This window comes from Pelecanus crispus, chromosome Z (assembly GCF_030463565.1).
Source record: "Pelecanus crispus isolate bPelCri1 chromosome Z, bPelCri1.pri, whole genome shotgun sequence".
In the NCBI taxonomy this organism is placed as follows: domain Eukaryota; kingdom Metazoa; phylum Chordata; class Aves; order Pelecaniformes; family Pelecanidae; genus Pelecanus; species Pelecanus crispus.
Window position 1 is genome coordinate 69152614 of NC_134676.1, and position 25917 is coordinate 69178530.

Sequence of the window (25917 nt, forward strand, 5' to 3'; positions counted from 1 at the left end):
CAAGAAAGGAGACATAGGTATCTAATATTAAATGGTGTTGCAGAAGGGCAAGTTAGCACTTTGTTTGCCAAATTAAGTTTCAAAGACTATGTAGGTTATGAAGTTTGACTTTCTGACAGTAAATCTTGAATGACTGACAGACTACTGTAAAATAGCTTTGTTCAAAAGGAATCTTTGGCAGGCAGCATCAAAGGTTTGAAACTCTGGAAGGGATGAAAAGAAAACCCCACTTTTACACTGCTTTCCCCTGCAGATCTACGTCTGTGTGAAATTTGCCTGGGAATTATGAGCTATTTACTGTATAATGTGCTGTTTTCTTTCACTGTATCCAAAGGCCCCTGTGGTTCCTTTTATCTTGAAGATTTAGGGATATTTTTGTACATGAAATGTGAATGAGTGTATGCGTCAGTGGAACATAGGGAAAAACCACTGATTTTAGACAGTTCTGTTCTCCATTATTTTATCACAAGTTGGAGTATTGGTTTTATGGCACCTAAATTTATGGGTACATATTTTTATGGTAAAGCCCAATGACATCTTCTGCATGCTCCATCAAGTTCTCTCAGTGTTTCTTCACTTGATTCACAACTCTGCAGGGTATGAATCAGTCCCGTAGTATAACCCTTAATCTCTTTTTAACCAGAATAATGTAGTGTGGTTTTTTTATTTATGGTGTGTGTCATCATTTCATCATCTAATTATGTAAACCAAAGAAAGGGAAAACAAAATATTTCCCGAAAAACTCTTTGTCAGCTGTTGATCAGTGCAGGAGACGAAGTTTCTTTATTGCTTATAAGCAGCTGAGGCAGAAAAGTTTTTGTGACTCGCAGATAAGTCTGTCCTCGAGCAAGATGTGGCACTGCTGGAGGATGGCCTAAAGGTAAACTGGCCTGGTAGGGCAGTTTCTGCTTAGAAACACGACATACGTCCTCAGGTACGGCAAGAAGCTTGAGGACAAGGGGAGCTCCCTCTAGTTTCCATTGAGTCTTATTAGCTTTCTGTATGCAGTGATTACAACTAAATAGAGAGAAGGTGCTTAGTCCTCTGTTTGTCTTCCACAGGGTGAAGTGAAGAAGTGAAGCCTCCCAGCTGAACTACTATGAGGTCAGAAGCCTTGCTGCTATATTTCACACTGCTATACTTTGCTGGGGCTGGTTTCCCAGAAGATTCTGAGCCGATCAGTATTTCGCATGGCAACTGTAAGTATAAGAGGCCAGACGACTTAACTTGCTTAATAATGTTCAGGGGACTTCACATCAACAGTTTTTTGTTATAGTTTCAATGAATGAAGTTTTTTCTTGATGTCTCCCAGATCAGCCAATTTACATTCTCAGATACTAATGTAGGAACATGACTTTTTCACATTGACTGGTGACTACCGGGTGGTAAACTTCTTGATCTTCCAAAACTATAGCCTTTCTCCTTCTCAAACACAGGGACACTTCAGGAGCACAATCAAACCAAATATCTTGCTCTATCCAGCAGCAAAGGAAGGAAGCCTTCTCCCCACCCCACCCCATAATCAAAGTGCCCTTCACCTGACTTCTGAAAATACAGTTCTGGATAACCAGTGAAGCACCTCAGAGTATCAAGCATAGCACGCTAAAGTAACTGAGCTCTGAAAACATAACTTATTCATCTAATACAACTAATCATCCCTGGAGTTGTTCAAAAAATGAGTAGATGGGGCATTTCGGGACATGGTTTAGTGGGCATGGTGGTGTTGCGTTGACAGTTGGACTGATGATCTTAGAGATCCTTTCCAACCTTAACGATTCTCTTCTATTTTTACTTTCATTAAAAAATAATCCAGCCACCAAGCCAGGAAACATGAAATTATTACTCTACCCGAAATTGGTTTAGTGGTGGAGTTGGTAGTGTTAGGTTGATGGTTGGACTTGATGATCTTAAAGGTCTTTTCCGAACTAAACAATTCTATGATTCTATAATTGAACTTACTTCTTTAAGCTCTGATGGATTCCGCTTTAGCATTAGGCATTTTTTGCTAAGCTGGAAATGTAGCTAAAAACCAAATCAAGACAAAGAATCTTTTGTAACAGAATCTCTTTTCTTTCTTACCAGCATTAATTGGCAAACTCTGCAAAATCTAGGGTAACACAGACAGCTGCAAGTCAGTATTGAGATTTCCTGGCTAAACAGGTGAAGAGCTTCCTGTGCATTTCGCCATGCAAGTCAGGCTTAGCATAACTGATTCTTTCACATCTACCTCAACTCAGTTATGATTCCTGCAAAGAAAAGTCTTCCAAAGTCGCAAAGGTTCTGATGTTTAAAAGCAATAGCACCAAAATAGCACCTGGGTCTGTAAAAATATGCTAAGCAGTAGCGAGTCAGCAATGAGTAGGCTTATGTTTAAGCCTATTTTGGGTCAGGAATTTGAATTTAAAGTGAATCTCTTGATTGTCCTTGCTTACTGTGCTTTGAGGTGGCCTTGGCACCCATAAACTTGTCTTTCTTGGGTAAGACCAAGCTGAAAGACAGAATCCAGGAGTGCACTTGACGCTAATAGCTCCAGATGCTAACACCTCCAAATGCTAATAGGCATCTGGGATACAAGAATAGGGCAGAACTGCTCTGAAGCAAACCGTGCTGAAACATGTCTAGTGTGAACACTAGGTCTTCAGCACCAACATTTTAACCCTCCAGAAGGGTGATGCTAATCATCCTTGCTAATGCAGAAGTGGCCAGTCTTGATCCTTTTGGCGAAATAGAACATGGGATAACTTCTTCTGCGGCATGGCATGCTGAAATGGACTTGAATATACAAGCCCCCCAGTTCATGCTAGATCCATGAGTTACAGAGGAAGCAGTACTGGACAGAGAACAGCTTGAAAGTTAAACTTGGCATTTTGCATGTAGGACTTGGTCAGACGGATTAAGCTTCTGAACGTAAATCCTGCCTGGGCTATCTTAATTTGTTTCTCCAGGAGTTCTCAGTATCTGGTTTGCAGGGAAGTTCCCATTTCTGTACAGTTTTAACACCAGGCTTTCTGATACACGGCATTCTCAACTGCTTTGCTGAAGCTATGGTGTGAATCAATACTTTGACCAAGCTTAATAGGGAAAACACTTTTAGAGGACAGTAGCTGAAAACTCTACAGCAGTAGCTGCATTTCTGAAGAACTAGACTCCCTCAAACAGCTCCAGGTTTCTGGGAAAGCATATTGATGGGGAAGAGGATCAGGCATAGCTAGATGCTATTCAGCTGTGTATAAGATGCACATGCAGCAGTTCTGCATTGATGATGATGTTCATCAGAGGTTTATCCTTCTCCTGTCTTCTAACTGTTGTTTTGTTTACTTAACTAGCTCCCTAGTTTGTGCATCTAGATGTCATGATCACGCATACATGTGAAGTCTAAAAGCAAGGTGGCCCTTGGTCAGAAGTGTTCAGTGTTGTACGTTGTACACACAGATCATCTGGGGAGCAGCAGCACACTATGAATATGCTGAGATCTCACCAAAGAAATCATGGGAATAGAGTGAATAAATGCTCTTGCTGACTGACAGAGTAGGGGGGAAAGCTGACTTCTTGATAGCATAAGCTCAGCACAGACCTTCTAGTCAGTATTGTTGTCCAGTTGCTAGAACAACTGGAGTATCAGACTGGTTGCCAAAATAATATGCAGTGACTTCCATTTTATAAAGTTCAAGTGGTGGTTTCCCACTGTTTCTCAGAAATCCCCACAGCTGTTCTACGATGGCAGTCCAATCCTGTAGGAAACCTAGGGAGCCAGCAGTCTGAACCAAGGAGAGCCAAGTCTTTTGCTTTAACCACTACCAGTCCAGTCATTGTGATGATTGATGGGCCACTGTGAAACAGCTTTGTCCTGCTAGACACCCGTTGGCAGCCAGGAGCAAGCATTTAAGCTTTGCAAGCAGTGAAAGAAAAACTGTGAGAAAGTGCCATGTACCTATGTGCCAAGAGCTCCAGAACAGCTTTACGCTCTAAAAAAACTCACAATTTTTGTCTTCTACAAGGGTGATGACTTTCTCCTTTGCAGCTGCAAAGACTGTAAGCTTGAACAGCTCTCCAGCCCTCTGTGCTCATGCCTTCCAAGCCCAGGCTGTGGTGCTGGTGCAGAACAGAAACAACAGATTTTGGCCATAGCTGGGCCCCATAGTGCTACAACTGTTAGCACAGTTTCAGTTTGTGATTCTCTTTTTACCCTGTTTTTTTTTTTCCCTTCCCACAGATACAAGACAGTATCCGGTGTTTGTGGGTCACAAACCAGGGCGGAACACCACACAGAGGCACCGGCTGGACATCCAGCTGGTCATGGTCATGAACAGGACCCTCTACGTTGCTGCTAGGTCAGTAGTCCCCTGCTTGGCCACTCCTCCCTTGCTGGTTTCAGAGGAGGAAGGAGAAGACAAGGGGTATTCTGAGTTCTGCTCTGCTGGGCACGTTATTTTTAGGATTTTCTCACACTCAGAGAGAGCTTTGCAGCCTGTTAGTAAGACATATTGGGAACCTTGTTAGTCAGTCAACTAAGGTTCAGTTTTGTGAGGTGCTGAGACAGTCATTTCAGGACTACACACCTCTGCCTTCATTTGAGTCCAGTCAGAGGGAAGTTGCCAGAGAAATTGTTCAGCCCCATTGAGGAGAGAGTCCGTCTTCATCCTGCAATTTTGTTTGTGCACACCATTAATGAAATATTTTAGAGAATGATTCTGCTGGTGCACAAATGCATGTTCGGATAGGAGTTATTAAACTGTAACGTTGCTGGTTTAGCCATGTTTTTAATATCTTAAGACAAAAAAAGAGGCAAACGTTTGCTGCTGTTCTTTTGATATACTCAGCAAGGTAAATTGGATTTGGTGTCTGGATTTTTTTGGAGAGCTATACTGTGCAGATACAATCACATGCATTTTTATAAAAATTGCATATAGAGCCACCTATTCAGTTTACATAGCTCAGCATGGCACCATCAGCTTCAGTGGAGCTACAAATTTATACAGCTGCCAACCTGGCACAGATCAGACATAAACACTTCCTCTCCCTGCCTATTGTTAGCGAAGGAGGTTGATGATCTTAGAGTAGGAATTACCTGATGGACGCAGGATAAGTGCAAGAAGGGTCCAGATTAGCAAGGGTGCGTAGTCCAGCTTAGGAGCTCTTGGACTGAGATCCTGTTTGGGACCTCCCCACAAGCTGCCCCTCCGGTAGCAGCTTGTTTCCTGCTGGTTTTCTGGTCCTTCTCCTCAATCAGAGAAATACACTCCCTTCTGCGTGTGCCATAGAGCCAGGCTGTTGCTGCAGATGGGAGAAGTGGTGGGTGGGATGGCCAGGAGCTGAGAGGGAACAGCTGCTGAACAGGCAGCCTCTCGCCACCAGCCCTGTCCTCAAAGCCTTGGCAGCCTCCAGGAGCTGCCTGGCTTCCTTCTCAAACAACCACTCCCCATCTTCTGGGTGGTCAGATGTGTCCTCTGGTGGAGATCTCCCTGTCGATCTCCACTCGGCACCAAGTAATTAACTGCGTTACACCAGCAGAGTCACTCAGTGCCATTTTTATATAGTTGTGTCCCTGGCTGCAGGAAGACCACACTTCTACCTGTTGACCTACCCAGGCATTGCAGCCTTAGCAGCTAAGCGCAGCTTCTTTGGGCTTCTCACATACAGCAGTTTGTAAGGGATCTGGGCGGCAGAGCTCTGCGTTCTCACTCGCGCCAAGCCGTTGCACCAAGCCCAGACAAAGAGCATGCATCCTTCCACAAGGAGCTGCGGTGGCGTTGGTTGTGGGGCACAGAGTGGGCAGCCCCCCAGCACGGCCTCCCTGTGCTTCGCCTGAGCTCAGGGCTTAGTATTTTTGCTGCATTTAGTGTGATAATGAGCGGGGCAGGGGAGCGGGCTGAAGGGTTTGAAAGGTGGTGGCAGGATTTCCTCCTTTTCATGGCTGAGTTTCCTTTGCTTTCCTTATTTGTTTTCCTTTAAATTAGGAAGTCATTTACAGTGAGAAGGTGGTAAATCCGCTTTGTGGGTTTCGCTCTGCTGTATTCATCGTTTGTTCCCAGACTGAGATTGACGCGATTAGACTGTCGCAGTGCCCAAGCAACCAGTATTACAGCAGGAAAACCCAGTAAAACAGTTTGGGATATGAAACCACTGTGTGCACAAATTATATAAAGAATGCTAATACTTGGGGGATAGTATGTGTACTGGTATGTGAATATGTCTTCTTACATACTGCGTGGCTATATATTTGTATAAAACAGTTTACTACAATGAGAGTGCTTATATAGTCCTAGGGTCTAGTGACTTACTAAAAAGAATAAAGACCTGGTCTGTTTTGTACTTGCACAAGCCCAAGAAATCTTCTTACACTTTTTTCATGTGGTAACTCAAAAACTCTTTGACATATTCTTTTCCCCCCTTCACATCTTAACTGAATAAAATCCCTGCTGGGCTGAGAAGACTATGTGATACAAGTTAAAATTTAAAGGTCATTTTTATCTTTAAGTAATATACTTCAGAAAATGAGTCATCCTTTGATAACTAGTGTGAATGAAAGTTTTATAACTGCAATACCGCATGTCCTTTAGAGATAGTAATAAATCTAGAGACTGAAGCAAATGTGTACACAATCAAAGGTGTTTCTCAAAGAGTTTTGTAACAAGATTCATTGAGAACTGCAGCTAACATAGATCTTTTAGCTATCATATCAGATGTTGCTTTCATGCTGTTTTTTTTAAAACATTGAAATATAGCCATGCCAAGTTTACGTTTGTACCCAGTTATCTGAAAAACAGTCAAAACAAATGATTACATATTAAGTGCTTTTATTTTGGGGTTGTTGGATTTGGGTTGGATTTTTTGTTTGTTTGCTTGTTTTAGAAAATCCAGCATTTACTTTGCAGTTTCCTTGCGCAGGAGAGGACTAACTCAGATTTGAGAACCACTAACACTTTATTACTGGGCAACTGGCATACAACAGAATTTCTCTCTGTCTGTTGCTTATTTTGTCATACAGGATACGTGACTCCTCTACTAGCTATTATCAAATAAAATTTTGTGTTGCTTCAGAAAGGCTTTATTTCATATTATCAGGCAGAGATATCCAGCCAGTATAAATTAGAATAACTCAGCCGAAGTCTATGAAGCCACACTGTCTGAATATCTGGCTTGCAGTCTGCAAAGGACCAGCTCTGTTTTCTTTTTTCTCGTGGGAAGGGTACTCCCTCGCTGTCTCTCTCACACTCGCCCACACCCACGCACACACACCCTTTTCTAAGTTTGCCATGTCTCCTCCTCCCATTGTCTTGTGCGGTGGCAGGTTTTATTCACATTATCTGTCACCCCTCAAGTGTATGTACAAAACGGTTTATTGAGCCCGCGAAGCATCAGGATACACGTTGCCAGACGATGCACGGAGTGGCCAAGGGTCATGCACAGCCGGTGGCATTATTTAAATTCCCTTCCTCCACAAGATTATGCCATGGCAACAAAACTTGGTTCTGCTGACTGGAGGTGGGAAAAACGGAAGCTCTAGGATTAAGTCAATTTGTGTTAGAATAACTTAATTAGCAGCGAGCTGTACGCATACCACAGCTAGTAGATAGCAGGAGTTGGGCAGCAGTGGGAAAAGGAGGGCAAGGACAATCCCGCATTGTCTGTGGTTAGAGAGCCCTCCCCTGAATTTGACAGCTCTTTCGCTCTCTGCTGACATTGTCAGCAGCTACATTTAACGTACGGCATGAGAAAATTATACGTAATTTGCCTGATACTAACCCTCTTTCAGATGATCCCACAACTTAGCATCTGAGTTTTCTTTGAACTGTTTCTTGAACCAGAAAGTCAGTCCCCTGAAAGCTGTTTTATTGAGAGTGGATCTAAACAACTCAAGCCTCATTCTGAATACCACCACTGTATTCTCTGATTGTCTTGTTTAAAAAGAAAAAATCATAACCACTGGAAAGCAGGACTGATGATTAAAATCAAGAGCTGTGCTGGAAGAAGGTTTTCAGAGCTCCAGCCGCACCTAATTTGCAATTCAAGAGATTTTGTTCCCACTTTTATATAGTAGGAGTGACAGTAACAAAGAGTGATGTACATAAAAAGGGAACCGTGCAGTAATCTATGAAGCTGATATCATGCTAATAGGTAATTTTAGTCCAGCACCAACCCTGACCACTGCTCTGCCAGTAAAGTCAGGCAAATAATAAACTGAAGCATTAAACCAATCTTGGAAGTAAATGACAGTTCTGGTTTGACAGAGTCTGGAGGAGAAGAAAACCCACAGCTCCTCAGTTTGGCATCTTACAAAGCAAACAGCCTCAAGCACCATAGCAGACAGTAGATTTTTAAAAGCCAGTTCCCCACAGCAATGCTGCCTCTTTTCTCCATGTCGGAGAGGTGTTGCGTATTCCTCTTATAGCAGTGTTTTGTGTTTGCTTTAATTAAGAGACTAGCACTGTTTCCCCAAAACCCAATAAAATGAAGCTAACCTTGAGAGCAGGGATTTCTGAAATGGAAACAGTCTGTATCCTACTTTCAGCAGGCCTCTCCAATGCTGTGGATCATGCTTCAGCTGCACAGCTTGCTGCATTTTGAAAAAAAACAGTGTATTTCAAGGAAAAATGAGATGATCAGTCCCAATTTGATGTGGTGGTTACTACAGCATTGGTGGTTTTTTTCAAATTTTAGGTTCCATACAGAGATGTCCTTGTTCTCAGCTTACAAGGAGAAGAATGTTTGAAAATATCTCTTTACCTGAGTAGCTGAGTCTATTTCCTCTTTCCAAAGAGGGATCAGCAGCTAATTGTAGAGAGGGACAGGTTCTCAGGAAAGCAGGAAAGTAAACGCAAGCAACAAATGTGAACTTTTTTCAGAGGAGTATTTTACAGTTTAGTTTGGCCACCAGTGTGTGAAGAGAAGAATGATTTCTGGGAATAGGTTTGTGGCTGCCAGCCTTTTGCCTACCATGTTGTCAATCAAATTATCGCAGCTGAGGTTAGACGCATAATTTAAAAAAAAAGAAAGAAAGAAGCATTAACCTCTTTTTAACCCTGAATGGCTAAATGTGGCACAGTGACTGCTAGCCCAGGAATCTGGCAAAGGCTGCCTATTGCAGCTGATTTCAGGATACACAAAAACATCTGCATGCTAGATGATGGCATCTGCTGTAGGACCTATAGAGCAGAAATGAAATGAGGCTCATCTCCTTTCCAAAACCTCATTTGTTCAAATAATTGCTTTTGGGAAAGAATCTTGCTTTGAAGTTTTGTAGCATTTTTCTTTTTCTCTTAATGGGAAGGAAGATAGTTTATATATAAAAGTGCTTTTCTGGGAGAAGCAGGCGATGCTGTCAGTTATGTTTCCTGGTAAGACCTGTGATCTTTTTTTGAATGGATTATGGATTATCTTGTGATAGATAGTTCTCTTCATAGAAAATGAACTGTCTGACTGCTCCATTTGACTTTGCATTCATTTGCCTTTGTTTACAGGGACCATATTTATACTGTTGATATGGACACATCACATACAGAAGAAATTTATTTCAGCAAAGTAAGTAGCTTTTATCATCAACCAGATACCAAGGACACTAGAACAAGCTTCAAATAAATAGGAAGATGACATTGTTTCAAACAACTTGCCAGTGCTGCTGTAAAAACCGTAATAAGCAAGTAAGATGGCATTGCTAATTATATTTGGGGAAAGCTAGAATAGCAATCACGTCCTCTCTGAATTTCTGATAAGTGATTTAGCTGGGCTGATAAGCTAGCCATACTGAAATATAGTGAGGTCCCTGGTGAAACGTCTGTCAAACATCTATTCATTTATATTCAGCACTTTTCTGTAACAGCTATACTATCCCAATTAAGTATACTGAAACTTTCATCATAAGAAGCAAGTAATATTTACATATTTGCATGGACACAAATTTTATTCATTCATGCAAGTACTTAATAAAATCTTATTATAACATCACTTTGTAGATGTATTTACAGTATCTCCATGGCAAGTTACATTCAAACTAAGAGCTTTGTCTGCATTACCAGGTTGTATGCTAACATAAACATACTAGAAATAATCTTCCTTCAGCTCCTTTGCATTGCATACACATTGTGTAATATGTGCCAAACAAAGCCTTGGTCCAGCAGAAGGTCATACAAATTTGAGAATTGGATTAATTCCTCTGTAGGAGTGGAGGGTGTTTCATTATAACTATGAATGATGCTGAAGATGAGCTTATGAACAATTACTTGTCAAAAAGTGAGGGCACACAGTTGTAATGGAAATGAATATTCATGTTTACTCTTTCAGCTTGGGACCCTTCATGAATGCACAGTGCCGCAGTTTACTGATGGAAACACTGTCAGGACTGTCGTGGCTATAGTGTCTAAGGTGTTACTATCTTAGGCTATATGTTTTTAAATAAAGTTTTATTTTCATTAATCAGCCTACCACATTTGACCATTCCTGAAACTCGCTGCAAAAAAGTCCAGACTGGCATTTACCTGTAAATGTTCTGGAGGAAGAGTATTAGCAGATAAAGTCAGCAGCATCTTGATACGTGGAGGGCTCTCTGAGCCTGTTAGGTGACTTGAAGTTACAAGAATTACCTGAATTTGATTTCTTTGCTGATCTAAAATGTCATCTTCCAGAATACATATTTCACTTAGAATCCAGTTAGGGTTTATAGTCCATAAATGTTTATTCTGATTTGCAGAACGATATCAAATTAAAAGAAGACAGCATCTCATACTTTTAAGAAAAGTGCACATATTTTTGAAAGTTGGCCTATTGCTGAATTCCGTTGGTTTAGGCTTTAAAAAAAGGCGATAGGTTTCTAGTCTAATGAATAGATGGCAACACAAAATTAAGTGAATGCTCCTTTCATTGTTGTGGTGAATTAATCATGGAGAAAGGGTGCAGAAAGCTTTCAATAAATGTATGTTCAACAGCTAGTCTCCCCTAAGGGACTTCTGAAATCAAATACAACAACCTCTGGGCTCTAATTGATTTCTTTCTTGATCCTTGCAGAAACTGACATGGAAATCTAGACAAGCTGATGTAGACACATGCAGAATGAAGGGAAAACATAAGGTACGCAATTCTCTTTTCTTCTGCATCTGCCACTTTAGTTTAGTTGCTTCACTATTGTCTTGGACTGCTGTCTGCGATGTGGAATGGATCATGCCATTCACATCTTGCCAGTAATTGTTTTTTCCATCAACTTACTTAAGGCTTTAATTTGCAAAAATAGTTTACTTTTAATGTGATAAAAATTACGACAGGAGCCACAGCAGTATCCTGAAATACTTGAAGCACTGGGGATTTTGGACATAATGCTTAGCGTACTGATTTTGCTTACCATTGCCTCGAAAGCTAAATGCTGCTGTCCATCCTCCTGCAGGAATTTACTGAGAAGTTTTGTGTAAAGCATCAGAAAGCATGAATGTGTACAGTTGTAGAAGGACTGTTTCTCACACCAATTTTACCCTACTGTAGCTTGTGACTAGCACAAGTGGTATCAGAGTTAGATGAAGACTCTTTGATTCTTTGCTTCTGCTTCCTCATCTAGTTACAGATGCTTTATGGCAATACATTGCATTGGTGATGCTACTGTCTTACAGCAACATAGATGAGAAGATTATCAGATTTTTCACTTTTGAGGAAAGCAACAGTATTCAAACAAAATTCACATATGTGAAAATTAGCAAAATCTGAGCTATAATATGAATATCATATCTTCAGTTCTTTGTAACCATTTTTAAACCACTAGAATATAAATCAGTTGCGTCTTGCTCATTGTCAGTTAAACATAGTTGAAATAAAGCCCAGAATATCACAGTGGCTACCAGCCAATTTCATTTTAGACCTGACAATGAAATATCATGGCATAAAAATAAAACCAGACACCCAAAATGCAGGAGCTGAAATACTTTTTATTATTTTTCTTCAGGATGAATGTCATAATTTTATTAAGGTTCTCCTAAAAAGGAATGAGGATACATTGTTTATCTGTGGAACAAACGCATTCAACCCTTCTTGCAGGAACTATAAGGTACGTGGTCGGTTTGTGGGATTTCATTTATGCCGTGTCTTTCTGTTGGATTTATTGTGACTATGCTGGCAACAGCATGAGGTTGTCGTTCAACAGTGCGTCATTTAACCTGTAGCATTTATCCTAGCTTGTTTCGATGCTACAGAGCTCAGTGTTGATTTTGTTTCTGAGGATTGCATGGATTGATTACTTCTTTGCAACTCCTGCACATCAGAGTTTATTGCCACTTTGTGTTGCCCTCCACAGGTGCAGAGTCCTTCAGATCCCTGCCTGGGGATGTGGTCACTCCTCAGAAAGTTCCTCAGCTTGTCACTGACACCCACACCAAGTCATAGACTGATGCTGAGGGTTACCTCTGGGGTAGCATGTTTTAAATGTCTCTGTCGTACTGTTCTCAATCCCAAAGCCAGTTCTCAAGACACTTGAGGGCTTAGCACAGCAAAACCTTGGAAGATTAGTGTTGGAGACCCAGCAGATATGGAAGCTGTGGAGATCCTATGGCATTGTGTGCTGTAAAAGTGATTGACAGCACATCTCCACAGGGAAGGTACAGCAGGAGGGTGATGTATTCCTCACTAGCTGGGGGTCTGCAAAGCCAAAACATTATCTAGAGCAGTGTTGAAAATTGTGCTGGTCTGTGGATACTCGATATTAATTCCTTGACCCCAATTTCTTCCTTTGACACAGTGTGTCCCTGTCATCTGCATTTTAACAGGACCCATTTATTAAAATATTTCCCCATTTTCTCAGAATTACACCAGTATAATCTGATATATCCCCCAACAGTGGATGTCTCTGGAGTAGCTTTGAAATGAATTCACTAAGGCCTTTGATATACCGACTCTGCTTTTCCAGGCATTGCTATGTCCCACAGGTCATTTCTCATCCTTCTTCAGGAAAAAGAAAATTCATCTTTGCTAATGCTGCTTCCGATAAAGTCACAACACAATTCTCATTCATTTCATTGGGTTCAGTGTTACTGTAAAAAACAGAGTAAAGACCTTAACATCCAGGAAAACAACCTCCTTGGTGGTATTTGCTGTGCCTGCTGCTCTTCCTTGCTTTTTCTGCAATACTGTTTTACCTTGTTTAGCCACTGTGGTGGCTATAGTCTAGGAAACACAGGAGAGAAGCTGAGCGTAGTCCTTTCTTTCAGTCTGTGGAAGAAGAATCAAATTTGAATAAAAATACAAGCCTGCATCATGGTAACTGTGGTACAGGTAGCTGCTCTATTAACAGCCGTTTCTTCTCTTCCTTTCCTCCTAGCATGCAACGAAGCTTCTCGGTCTCAGTGCTGTACTTAGTCTTCCAGCACAGTTTGTAATTTTTTAGCTCTCAGTGCCAATAATGCGGCTAACAAATATCAACCAGTCCCCTTGCTAGAAAGATGTCTTTTAATACAAATACAGATTTCCTTGGCATCCTGATGTGAGGGATATAATGGCCTTCCTTACCCTTACTGCAGGTGTTTCACTCCCTGTGATGCATGGCCTCTGCAGACTGCCTCACCTGTTGCTGAGCTGGGCGGGGCTGGATGGTGGTACCTCTGGGAGTCAGCAGAAGGTCTCTCCAACACCTGCCCTGGCTTTTCATCCATGTATTTCTGCATTATATAGAGAGAGCACTAAAGATGTGCCAAACAGAAAACAGGGCTGTCCCTCAACAGTGCCAGCGGAAGTGTGGATGAGCCTGAGGCATGGGGCTCAGTGCAGAGAAAGTTGCTCAGGACTGTAACTTGTTTCCTCTATGATGTGAAATGTTTTTCAGCCCTTGAGTAAACACAACTAATTCCATTCAGAGTGGATTTTGACAGGAAGGATACATGACAGAAAAACAAATGATGACAAATCATCCACTGGAGGACTTGGGTGTGGTAACATACAAGCTAAAAGTTGATTGGAGTAGTTGACAGTGCCCTGTAGGTTATTTTTCGTGCTCTGTGAATCTGTACTGTATGTGATTTATACAATATGAGCTGCTCATGTTACTTGAATATGCTAGAAAAAATCTCATTCCCAAAATATGGTAGTGTAAAAATCTTAAAGAGGGAAGAACTGTACCTTTCGCCCGTAGCTCACTAAGCCCTCTTGAACTTAGTGTAAAGTTGATCTGTGTATTTGTGTCATTATCAGTGCCCAGGGTGAATTTATTTCCCAGGAGTTACACTTAAGCCTCAGATTTTATAATTCCTGCCCAGATTAATTCTTGCCTGATGATAAGAGGATTTCTCTGTGACACAGACTCAACTGATACAGTAAGACTTGGAGAGCATCCTTCTGAGTATGCAAATCAAGGAAGAGAGCACCACTGTTGAGACTAGAGCAGAAGGATCTCTGGACTTTGGGGAGAAAAATGCACACACAGATAATTGTCCTAGTGTTGTGTCTTCTGACTGCTGTGGCTTGCGGTCTTTTCTGTATATAAGAGCGCTTCTGTTGGATCACTGTTGAGGATAAATTTTGAATCCTGGCCAGAACCACAGACCACATAGCCTGCTACAGTTCAACAGGAAGCTTGTGTGCAGATAGAATATAGACTGAAGACTTTTGTAAAATGTGTTAGGGTAAGAGTGATTAGCTCCAAAAGAATGCTTGACTTACTGGATGCACTTTCTTCAGACTGATTTTATTTAACACTGTGATTTTTGTCAGCTTCTTCATTCATAGTCAGGAGCACAGTTAGAGAAAGGACCTTCCTACCCACCCAGAAAAGAAAAAAAACATTCTCATAAGCCTCATCCTGGGTAAGAAGTTTTGTTTCTCTATCTGAGGAGCTCCCTTCCGTTTTTCAGATGGATACCCTGGAGTTCCTGGGAGATGAATTCAGTGGAATGGCCAGGTGCCCCTATGATGCAAAGCATGCCAACGTTGCATTGTTCGCAGGTAAAGTGATGGAGATAAACTTTCTGGTTTCTGTCCTGCAGCCCAGGCTTGCCATAGCACTGCGTCTCTTGAGTCCAGAATGCCGAAATCTAAAAGGTGGCAAAGGGAGTGAAGAATGACTAAAAATACAGGGGGCATAAGGAAATCACTAGCACAGAAGCCTTCCCTTCTCTAGGATTAACTTCACTACCATAAACATTGCCTGAAGCCTCAGTTTCCTGGTTCAATATTTCAGCATTTCCTGGATTCATGATAATATGATGCCAGACCAAGTGTGAGGCACCATTTCTCACTGCATCCGGCTTCTGCGAAAGTCAAGGAAAGTCAAGGCTTTTGTGAACTTTAATGAGGAGCGCGCAGGATGTGCTCCTTAACAATTCTAAGCTTAAGTTAACCTTCATAATCAAAGGAAGTCAGGGAACATGCTGTGATGTCCCCTTTTTTAGATCTAGAAGGAGAGGGAAGGTGATTTTATTTTAAAGCAGAAAACATCTCAATATGGTGTTACCAGCTATTGTAGACAAAGGAGAGAAGTATGCTGGTTAATAATGATTTATCCTGTATGCAGCAGAATACAGTTAACTCTGATTCCTACTACAATAGTTAAAAAAGTGAGTGTTTATTAATGGGGTTAATTTTGGCTGTTGATTGTGAAATGATATTTTTTGTACCTCTCCATGAATTCCTGATAAAATTGTTTCTTCATTGAACTTCTCTTAGTGTGAACCCTGCTGATCTTTTCTTAGATTTGGCTGTAAAATAGGTGGTAAAGATAATGCAGAAGTCACCCATGATAATGTCAGTCCTCTTCAGCAGGTGCAATGCTAGAAAGCAGAGCCTGGGTGCTCATGTGGAAATACTTTAGTTATTCCTCTGAAGATTTAAGAGTGTGCAAGTATTCCAGCCACTCTCAACTGAGTCTGTGACCGAAGGGCTGTATTAAGTACCGCTGTGTTTCAGGTGGCATCATCTGCCTTACAAAGGAGAGATTTTATAGCAGGTTACATTTTTTTTTTACTCTCTATAGTGTAAACAAACAGGTCCTTTTATTTCAAAAATAATGGTCATGATGATGGTGGTAGTATGTAATTTCTTAATTACAGTCAAAAGAACATAAAGTAAAAATTCTCTGATTGTAGCAGGTAATTCATAAACCATGGAAAGAGAGAGACACCTTCGGAGAAAGATTTATCGCATGTGTCTCAGATTCCCTATCCTTAGGGCAGTCTGAATCACCTTTCAGAAGGGCCTTTCTCACTATACTGGCCAAGAAAGCGTTTATGACCACCTTAATGTAAACACTCACCTTGCATGCAGCTGAAATTTGGTAAGATGACTACCCACTCTGTCACTGAAGAAGTCCTCGCATTATATGATAATAAAAGGAATATTTATAGAAATTATCGTACTCTTTCATGATGATTTGGAATAAATTGGATACTGTTCAAATAAATTCTTGTAGAATATACCTTGTAAATCTGCTAGCTTCAGAAAATCACTGTTTGATATGTCATACATATTGATACCCATGGTAACTTCTCAGAGTGCAGCAAAAAGCAGGTTCAGAGCAGTTTCGGGCACTAATCCAGCTCATTGGAGTCTGTTGGGTGCACTTACATGAATATGGCTCTTCTTGCAGCCTGTAGCTATTACAGCTGATATGTGCAAATTGTAATTGGTCACATGGTCTTCAGGAACTTGGCAGGAAAGAAAATAAACGTGTGATTGTATTAACATGAATTCAGACATCCATATCTAAACAATTCAGCTTTTTACTCTATTTTAAAATTGTTTTTAGTATCTGCTTTTTTTGTAATTAATTTTTCTGGTTTTGCTACCAAAAAAAGCCCATTTTTAAATAGCCAAATAATGATGGGAATTGTGGGGCTCAGAACAAAGAGTACAGTCCTGCTAATGAAAAACAGTCTGATTTTTAAATCTTGAGCAGAAATTAAATGTTATCTGTAAGTGCAATGAGGAGAGCTTGACTAATAGAAAATTCTCTGCTTTGTCCTGGGTATGTCCTCAGTGTCGGTACCTTCAAGGACCAGGACCCAACATAATCTCTGTCAAAGGAGATGTAGGCCATTCTGATTTTTATGTAGACACAACAGAGACACAGGTTGCTGTCCTCTTGCCATGATGCTTGTGCTCCTATCAGACATCATGTTCACATCATCTGTCTCACACATGAAAACAGCCCTGTACAGTTAATATGACCTGCAAACAGATTAGACAAAAAATATAGTTTTAAAATGTTGTTGGAGCTCATGCTTTTACCTCCTGATAGTTTTGCATCTTTTGGCTGTCCTTGGGGTGCCATTTTGTAGACCCTTTCTTATTGCTTGTCCTCCAGTTCTTTAAGAGAGAGGAATGCATAATTCATGTAGGAAATGCCTAAAACACAATTTAGAAAAGAAACATAGATAGGCAATCTTCCTCCATCTCTTTGGATCCCTGTTTCACGTGGGCTTCCTACACACTATTTAATTTTTTGCTAGTGAGCTTTGGCAGAGGAGAAGTGCTCTCAAAGGGAGAAATTTGCATAAGTGTCAATTAGCTGACAGTCCCTAAGACCTGTCTGGTTTGCTCTCCTGGTTAAAACTAACAGTTCTGTCGCAGCTTATTCCCCATATTTGTTTTGCTCACATATGTAGGCAGAATTTATAAGCACTGAACCAGAGGCACGTGCAGGGAAACTGGATAGGGTAGTTCAGTGTGACTTACCTAAACTGGCGAAGAATTACTCCGTAAGGTTTATTCTCCCACAGCATCCCTCTGAAATTATTATGTTGAAAACTGGTGAGTTGCATGTTCAGTGCTCAGCCCCATTTACCTAGCTGGATTTTTTCCCTTCAGTGTTCCTAAGGAGATTATGATGATTTCATTTGCCCCATCTCATTTGACTGATGAGAGAAAGCAGTTATATTATTTCTAATGCTCCTCCCCTCTTGTTTCTTTTTTCCTTCCTCCCCAGAGGGAAAGCTGTATTCTGCCACAGTGACCGACTTCCTTGCAATAGATGCAGTCATATATCGGAGCCTTGGAGACAGCCCAACTCTGCGGACAGTTAAACATGACTCAAAGTGGTTGAAAGGTAGATAAACAAACAAAACGAAAAAAGTGGCATCTCTGATGAGAGTCTTGGATTCCTGACAGACCTCTCTGTCATTTCATTTCACCAATGCTTTCTGGCAGAAAGAAGGAACTAGATTACATCTCTCACTTACGCTGATCTGTTTATCTCTTTCCTTCTTCTCCTGAGCCAAGTTACTGGACCTGACAGAAACTGTGAGCATGGTAGATGAGAATATATATTCCAGCGAGCTTTCTAAGCTGAAATCCATCAGTTTACAGCTGTTGGATGTAAAGGTTGGAACTTGCAGGGCTCAGTGTGCTTGGGCTGTGTTTGAAAATATTCCTGTGTTAGGTAGCAGTCGAGGCTTCATAAAGTATAGAGGGTTTGTCCTATAACATTAAGATTCATCAATGAAAATAAAATTATGAGGATATTGCACAAAGCCTTTCTTTTATGGTTCTTAGGGACTGTACAGCTGCCATTGAATTAGGCAATTTCTGTGCTCTAAATGCCCTCATTGTTAAGAACGTGCTGTTTAGCTTCATGTAGGCGTTATGAATAGTTAGCATTTGGAGTGATTTTAACAGGGAGCAAAGCCATAGTTTGAAGTCTTTTTCCGCATGCAGAAATGTTTTGCCAGGTGTCAACTTTAGCTGTCCCACTTTGCTTGCTGCTACAGACACGTGTGGGCAGAAACAGTTACATGGTTTGTTATTCCCTCCACACACAGCCTGCATGCCATAAAGAGCACTGCTTGGACTCCTCAGGCATACCATTATATCTTGCCTCTTTAGCTTTCCTCGTACACCACGCAAGGCAGATGTATTAGTGGCAAACTCTTAACTACCTTGCAGGGAAGTTGCAAAGATTTGTCCCCAGCTGTCCTGTCCCCAGACAGTGATTCTTCTGCAGTGGTGATGTTGCTAGTTCTGAAAACTGAGCAAGTTTGCCTAATGAGGGCATTTCACCTTTGGATGTTTAGTGTGAATGTATTTGGCTTCTCTTTGCATGCTATATGGTGTACATGGTGCCTAAATAGGACGTCTTGATTTTTTTTCTAGAACCATACTTTGTCCAGGCAGTGGACTATGGCAATTATATTTACTTCTTCTTCCGGGAAATAGCAGTGGAGTACAACAGCATGGGAAAGGTAAGGGCAAAAACATTGCCTTGAATGACTTTGTCAGATTCAGGAGGAGGAAAACATATGCTATTCTTGGACCAATGCTGTTAGGAGTGACCTTGAAATGAGAACCATAAATCATGATGACAAGGTCATCATTTTGAGAAGATTCTTATCGCTCAAGCCAAAAGGTTGGTTGGAGTGAAACATTGCACTGTCTTGAAAGGAAACAGGGTGGTTTCTTACAGTGATGGTGTATGCTGGAATCTCTTTTCTCAAATCATAAAAAGCACAAGGCAAATGTAGTTAGTTCAGCGTAGTAGGTAATTGTTAAAAACGGATTCCAAAGCATGGAGATATTTTTCTTCAAGAAATCTGAATTGGAGTGCTGAGTAAACAGGGGCAGGAATTTTGTGCTCTGCCGTTCCGCAAAGAATAATTAAACACTTTCTGCATTTTTGCTAATTTCACAATAGCTGTCTGACTAAGCAGTCAGAAAAGCTGACCAAGGTCACAAAGGTGGAGGGCAGGAATAAAAGCCCAGCAAGATTTGCATAGTTTTTAAGTGCTGAAAACACAGGAGTCAGAGCAGGCAGCGTGGGTTGCAGGGATTGTGAATATAAAATGTGCTTTTGTTTGGGGAAATAGAAAGCTAAGCAGTCTGTATGGAAATGAGTTTTATATGGATTGAGAACAGATCTCCTGAAGGATTTATGGCTGTATAGTAAATGCCGCAGCCTTATCTTTCATAGCACACTGTTCCAAAGCCGAGTTTTTCTCTGTTTCTTATTTGTCACAGATTATGGAAACACGGGATTAAATTAAGCACTTCACTATGTTATTCCAAATGTTTTAAAAGCAGAATTTCAGCAAAGTCTTTTAGTTCAAACAAGCATTCACTTTCTCCATTATTTTTGCTCTATTCCTTCCAGGTAGTTTTCCCAAGGGTGGCTCAGGTTTGCAAAAACGACATGGGAGGATCTCAGAGAGTGCTGGAGAAACAGTGGACTTCTTTTCTCAAGGCTCGTTTGAACTGCTCAGTGCCTGGCGATTCACACTTCTACTTTAACATACTGCAGGCAGTTACAGATGTTATCCATTTCAATGGCCGGGATGTTGTTTTAGCAACCTTCTCCACTCCATATAATAGGTAATAGGCACAATAACCTTTTACCTTCTGTTTCCTTTATGTTTTGCTTTTCATTGCAGTTTCTTTTTACTTTACGAAGGTACAAGAAGTGATTGCTAATACAATGTAATTATTGTGTACCGCACACTTACTGATAGTTTGTGTTTCACTTTAAGATACCCTGGTATTGCTTACTTCATTTTATATCTGATAATTTAGAGCAGCTTTCAGCCATTTACTATCTGGACATGTTCCTTGGATGTACTTTTCTTTACAGGGGAATAATTCAGACCAGCCACGAACAAATTTTGCAGTGTGTAACTTGCAGAATGTTATTTCAAAGAGAAAATATGATTTTTTTCTTTTTTTCTCACAGACAAAGGACTTGGTCTGTCCTATTTATATCTAAACCCCCAAGAACCATGTTAGCACTCCTTCCCTCTATTTCATGCATCCCTATTGACTCTTGCATTTTCTCCTGGGAGAGCCAAGATGCTATGCTGTCGTTCTGGCTGGGAAGGAGGGTCCCCAGAACACCTGTATTTCATTGTTGTTGTGATTTTCCAAAAGCATCGGTTCATCTGCAAAGAATTTATTACCATTATGCATTATAACATGTTTCTCCAGAAGTTATTAAAAGAGTAACTGTATCTAATTAGTGAGGTCTCCCAGAGAAGTTAAAAAAATAGTAGCATTCTAATTAAAAAATACATTACTGTTTCACAGAGTAATATTTGAGCTGAAAGGGGAACTTTGTTGCTGAAATTCACCTGGTTTTGCTGTACACTCACCACCTCTTGTCAAAGCCTGACCTCAGTGAGGTCGTGCACAGAACTGACTTCAAATGAGAGTAAGCCCGGGCCTGTAATGCGTAATCGATGCTTTTGACATCAAAACGATAGGAACTGCAATGGAGTAATTATGCCACCAGTAAGGAATACAGGCTTAAATTAAGTTGATCTCTTTTTAAACTGGCTTAATAAAAACAAGAGATTCAGCATCAGAAAATAGGTTGTATCTTGAGATTATCTCAAAATTTATAATACTAGCTCTGCCAGTATTTCCTGTGGTGTGTCATGAATAATACTTTTCTTTAAACCCTGCATTTTAAAATCTGAATACTTGGTGTTAAGGTACTCTTTTATAGGCCCCATTTTTTGCCAGACATTGAAGATGACAGGAGGGCCCATAGGCCTGGAGACACCTCATTAACAGACCTACCTCTGACATGGACACATCTCTCTTATTCCTCCTCCACTGAGGAAAAGCTGCAACAAATATCTTTGATCTCTGGAACAAAGCTTCCCCCTGGAGTGAGCCAGAAGAGATTCCCCAGTCTAACCTGAGGTCACCCAGGGTAGGAGCTGGTGATGGGTTGTAGTCCAGTGGTTGGGAAATGGCTTGACTGTGACCCACAGGACTCCATCTCCATTACTCGGTGCTGGTGAAGCCGCACCTGGAATACTGTGTCCAGTTTTGGGCCCCTCAATACAAGAAAGACATTGAGGTGCTGGAGCGTGTTCAGAGACGGGCAACAAGGCTGGTGAAGGGTCTGGAGCACAGGTCTTATGAGGAGCGGCTGAGGGAACTGGGGCTGTTTAGCCTAGAGAAGAGGAGGCTGAGGGGAGACCTTATCGCTCTCTACAACTACCTGAAAGGAGGTTGTAGTGAGGTGGGTGTTGGTCTCTTCTCCCAAGTAGTTAGCGATAGGACAAGAGGAAATGGGCTTAAGCTGCGCCAGGGGAGGTTTAGGTTGGAAATTAGGAGAAATTTCTTCATGGAAAGGGTGGTAAAGAATTGGAAGAGGCTGCCCAGAGAGGTGGTGGAGTCACCATCCCTGGAAGTGTTCAAAAAACAGGTAGATGTGGCACTTTGGGACATGGTTTAGTCTAGTCTACCCTTGATTGGCTTAGAGTAGACTTGGTAGTGTGGGTTAATGGTTGGACTGGATGATCTTAAAGGTCTTTTCCAACCTAAACGATTCTATGATTCTATGATCTGCATGGCTTTATCGCACTGTGGACCCGCAAATTGCCATCCTCAAGAGTAAAAGTTGTGGCAGTCTTCTCACCGCAGCGATCCCTCCATCACTGTGGAGTTATGTGTTGAGCATAGTTATCATCACTGTTAGTTCTGTATAGTACACGTCAAGATTTTAGGGCTGTTTTTTCTTTAGGGCTTAATTCAGCAAAGTGCAAAATCTTCTAGCTGGAGTGGTTCTTGAGGTGTCTTTTAGGGTGAGGTCCTGTGTGCGGCCAAATATACCCATGACCAACTCTTATGTTGACATACCTGTGGCTGCCTCCATTTAAAATTCTTGCTATGTAGTATCACACTAGTATAGGGCTTTGAAGTTTCCTTCCATATAAAAACACAATCTGTGGAGATCAAAGTAAGACCAATGCTGTCTCCCTACTTATTGTTTCCTTCAGTAAAAAGCATTTTGAAACCTTTTAATATTCAAACAGTTATTTTCCTATCAATTTATATACCTTTATGAATTTAGTTTTATTGTTTGTAACAGTATTACAGTGTCTACATTTTTTCTTTGGTGTATAATAACCTACTAGCTAAAATCAGAATTGAAAGCCTCAGCCAGCTGGGTTCATGCTATATAGCCGATAAAATCAAGCGGTGAAAGTCAGACACAAATACAGTAGTTCATGTGTAAAAAAAATGAAAGGTGGGTAAATGAATAATTCATGCTTCCAAGTGACTGACCATGGGAAACCCCTAAGCCTTTCAGAAAGTATGTAGGTAAGGATATAATTACGTTTAGACAATGCTATCGTGCAGTTGCATGCAAATAATCAAAAAGTTGAAATTTACAACTTCATCATCTAAAAATAAAATTGAATTTGCTTCTATAAGCTCTTTACACCTCATTGAGTTAAGCAAATTCCTGAGCATAGTTAACGCCTTTCCACTGGGAGAAATTGGTGGAGATCAGGCTGTGGGAGGATGGAGTAATAACATGTAAATGCCAGGTCAATGGCACATTGCAGCATGCTCCCAGTTTTGATCAGCACCAACTTCTGACCTGTGTGCAGTGTGTTTCTGAGGCATGACAGGGACTGTGAGAATTAATAGCAAGAGATGTTGTGACTTACAAGAACTTAAATTTCCAGATAATGGGCTCTGAATGAGACTGGCTATTACTCCTCATGCATCGCCAGTGGTACGGAGGGTTTCCCAGATTCTTTCCCTTCTTCAAGATTGTTGCAATTACTTCTTTCTATAGAGGCTTTGAAACAAATTGTGCTGGCAGGAGCTGTCTGCTGATTGGTGTATTTCAGGCTTTTCCATGGGGCTGGCTTTTCTTGTCACTACTTGGGGGTTACAGAGTTCAGGATTGAGTAGCCTGTGACAGGAAGACTTCTATACAGCATGTTTTTCACTCAAGATTTTATGCATAACTGCAGAATGAGTAACAATTTCTGGGAAATGTCACTTTGTAGCATCCCTGGCTCTGCAGTCTGTGCCTATGACATGCTTGACGTTGCCAATGTATTTACTGGGAGATTCAAAGAACAAAAGTCTCCGGATTCCACATGGACACCAGTTCCGGATGAACGAGTGCCCAAGCCGAGGTACGTTTCATGTACAGTGATATTGTTCTGTTCCTGCACACAGCACAGAGGTTTTTGACAATTTGAACAGCCTTGTAAGGTGCAGATACAATTGAAGATACATGTTGTAACAGTAAAATAGAAGTTGAGTTGCATTTGGATCTAAGGTATGCAAGTGAGAATTTTTCCACTTAAACAAGATTTGTGTAACATAAATCAGGCCAGCATCAGATCTGCTTGATCAGAATAATCTATGACTTAAGAGCGGCGTGAGTTACACACCTGTTGCAAACTGGTTCAGTAATGGATATATCTCATGACAAAGCCTGGACAAGTTCTGTGGTTTGCTGTTCTGCAGTTAACATGCAATTTATGTGCCACAGAGGGTGCATCACAGGGAGAAAAATACAGCGTTCCATCAAAACGGAGATTCAGTTTCCTCATTCCTTCTCTAAGTTGTTTTCCCTGCTTCCACTTCCCTCCTGTTTGCATGTGGCTCCTCTGTTATACTCTCTTTGTATTTCCTACAAGCACCCATTTCATACAAGTTGCTGTTGGCAGCCACTGGTTAACTCATTTACACCAGTGGCATTTTGCTCTGAATGTAGATAAAGCAAATTAATTTATCTCAGTCAAGCTCTACCACTTCAATGTATGTTTTACATTGCCTGTGATATCTTGCATAACTTCAAAAGAAAAACACATCTGAAGCTCTGTGGTGCCAACTGAGCTTCTACCTCAGTCCAAAGTTGGCCCGTCATGTTTTAGAGTTGCTGAGTGTAGTATTCCTGTTCTGTCTTTATTCTGAGGTTGTCACTCAAGAGAAGAGCCTGGAGGTAACTGGAAAATCTGGTAAATTCTGTGTCTTTTGTTTGGTCTGAGCCTTAGTAAGGCCCCTGCTAGCACTATTGCTGGATTTTCTTCTCGTTTTTGCAGTGTTTCAACAACTTATTGACATGATGGGCTGCCTTGGTAGTGCATGGCTGCACGAGGGCTCCAATGTCATTTGTTTGGAATTGACTCAGATAAAGAGTACTGGCAGGGAAAGGCTAGAGGAAAAAGAGAAATCTCTTTCAGTAGGAAGGAGGAAGAGAAAACTGCATTGTGACTTTGTGGGATGAGCCAATAGCAGGCTAACAGCTATGATGAAGATAATACTGCTCCTTCTAATCCAGCAGGAGATAACATGAACTGAATTGGTGAACACTGTTTCATGTAACATTTGGCCATCAGTCTGCTTAATAGAAATAATCATTACTTCTACTTATGTTGAAATGCATGAGAGGCACAAGATGCCTTTGAAATAAGGCCATTTTTATTTGGCTATCTTGGTATGGTGCAGAAACATTAGTGCTCCTGTTGATCCTAACGTTTCTCAGAAACATACTGGAGCCTTTCAGGGGCCGTGCTTCCCTTTTTGGCTGAGGTGCACAGCAGGGTTTACTTGGTTTTATGTTTACTTGATTAAACCAGTTTTGAGATTAAAGCAGGATTAATCCAATCATGTGATTAAGATTTAGGAGGAAATAGGCCTCCAGATTAGATATACAGAAACCCTAGGCCCTACAGTGCCAGAAGGCTGCTCCCTAGAGTTCTCTGGGAATGCCGCCTCCTCAATCAGTGCCCTCGCAAAGACCTAGAAGACCAGTGATGCCCTTGGTTTCTCCTTCTCTCCCTCTGTTGCTAATTCTATATGCAGTTACAAGACAACCAAAATATTTTGGATACGAAGAGGCAGAGCACACAGTCTCTGCATATAGTGTTCATTGTGCAGCTGTGTGGGACCAGACTCATTGACCCAGCTAGTCCCCTCCAGTCCTGTGCTAGCTTTCTACATAACATTTAGTTACCTGAGGTTCGAATATTCATCTGAATCTGAGCAACAGATATGACAGGACCAGTGCTATATTTTGTTCAAGTTGGCATTACTCTGTTGATGTAAGTGGCTCTACCCACGTCAGAGCAGATGAACATTGGACACTGCAGCATGTTTATGAGTGGGTGGTCCATCTTTCATGTTCCTGTCTCACAGTGGCTCAAAGGCTTGAAGAATCGTAATGCTTTAGGAAATGGGAACAAATGGCCCTTTGGTGCAGAAAATAACCCCCAA

At 41.2% G+C, this 25917-nt stretch overlaps 1 protein-coding gene across 4 annotated transcripts in view; it reads left to right on the top strand.

Moving 5' to 3' along the window:
* Positions 1 to 1099: 1099 nt before the first annotated feature.
* Positions 1100 to 25917, top strand: part of SEMA6A (semaphorin 6A) — a 62106-nt gene continuing 37288 nt past the window's right edge. For all 4 annotated transcript variants that reach the window (XM_075726116.1, XM_075726118.1, XM_009491613.2 and 1 more), the window contains exons 1-10: positions 1100 to 1199; positions 4214 to 4331; positions 9462 to 9522; positions 11002 to 11064; positions 11924 to 12025; positions 14817 to 14907; positions 17885 to 18004; positions 19048 to 19136; positions 20042 to 20259; positions 23697 to 23828. In XM_075726116.1, coding sequence (XP_075582231.1) covers positions 1100 to 1199; positions 4214 to 4331; positions 9462 to 9522; positions 11002 to 11064; positions 11924 to 12025; positions 14817 to 14907; positions 17885 to 18004; positions 19048 to 19136; positions 20042 to 20259; positions 23697 to 23828 — 1094 coding nt within the window. The remainder of the gene's footprint in view (positions 1200 to 4213; positions 4332 to 9461; positions 9523 to 11001; positions 11065 to 11923; positions 12026 to 14816; positions 14908 to 17884; positions 18005 to 19047; positions 19137 to 20041; positions 20260 to 23696; positions 23829 to 25917) is intronic.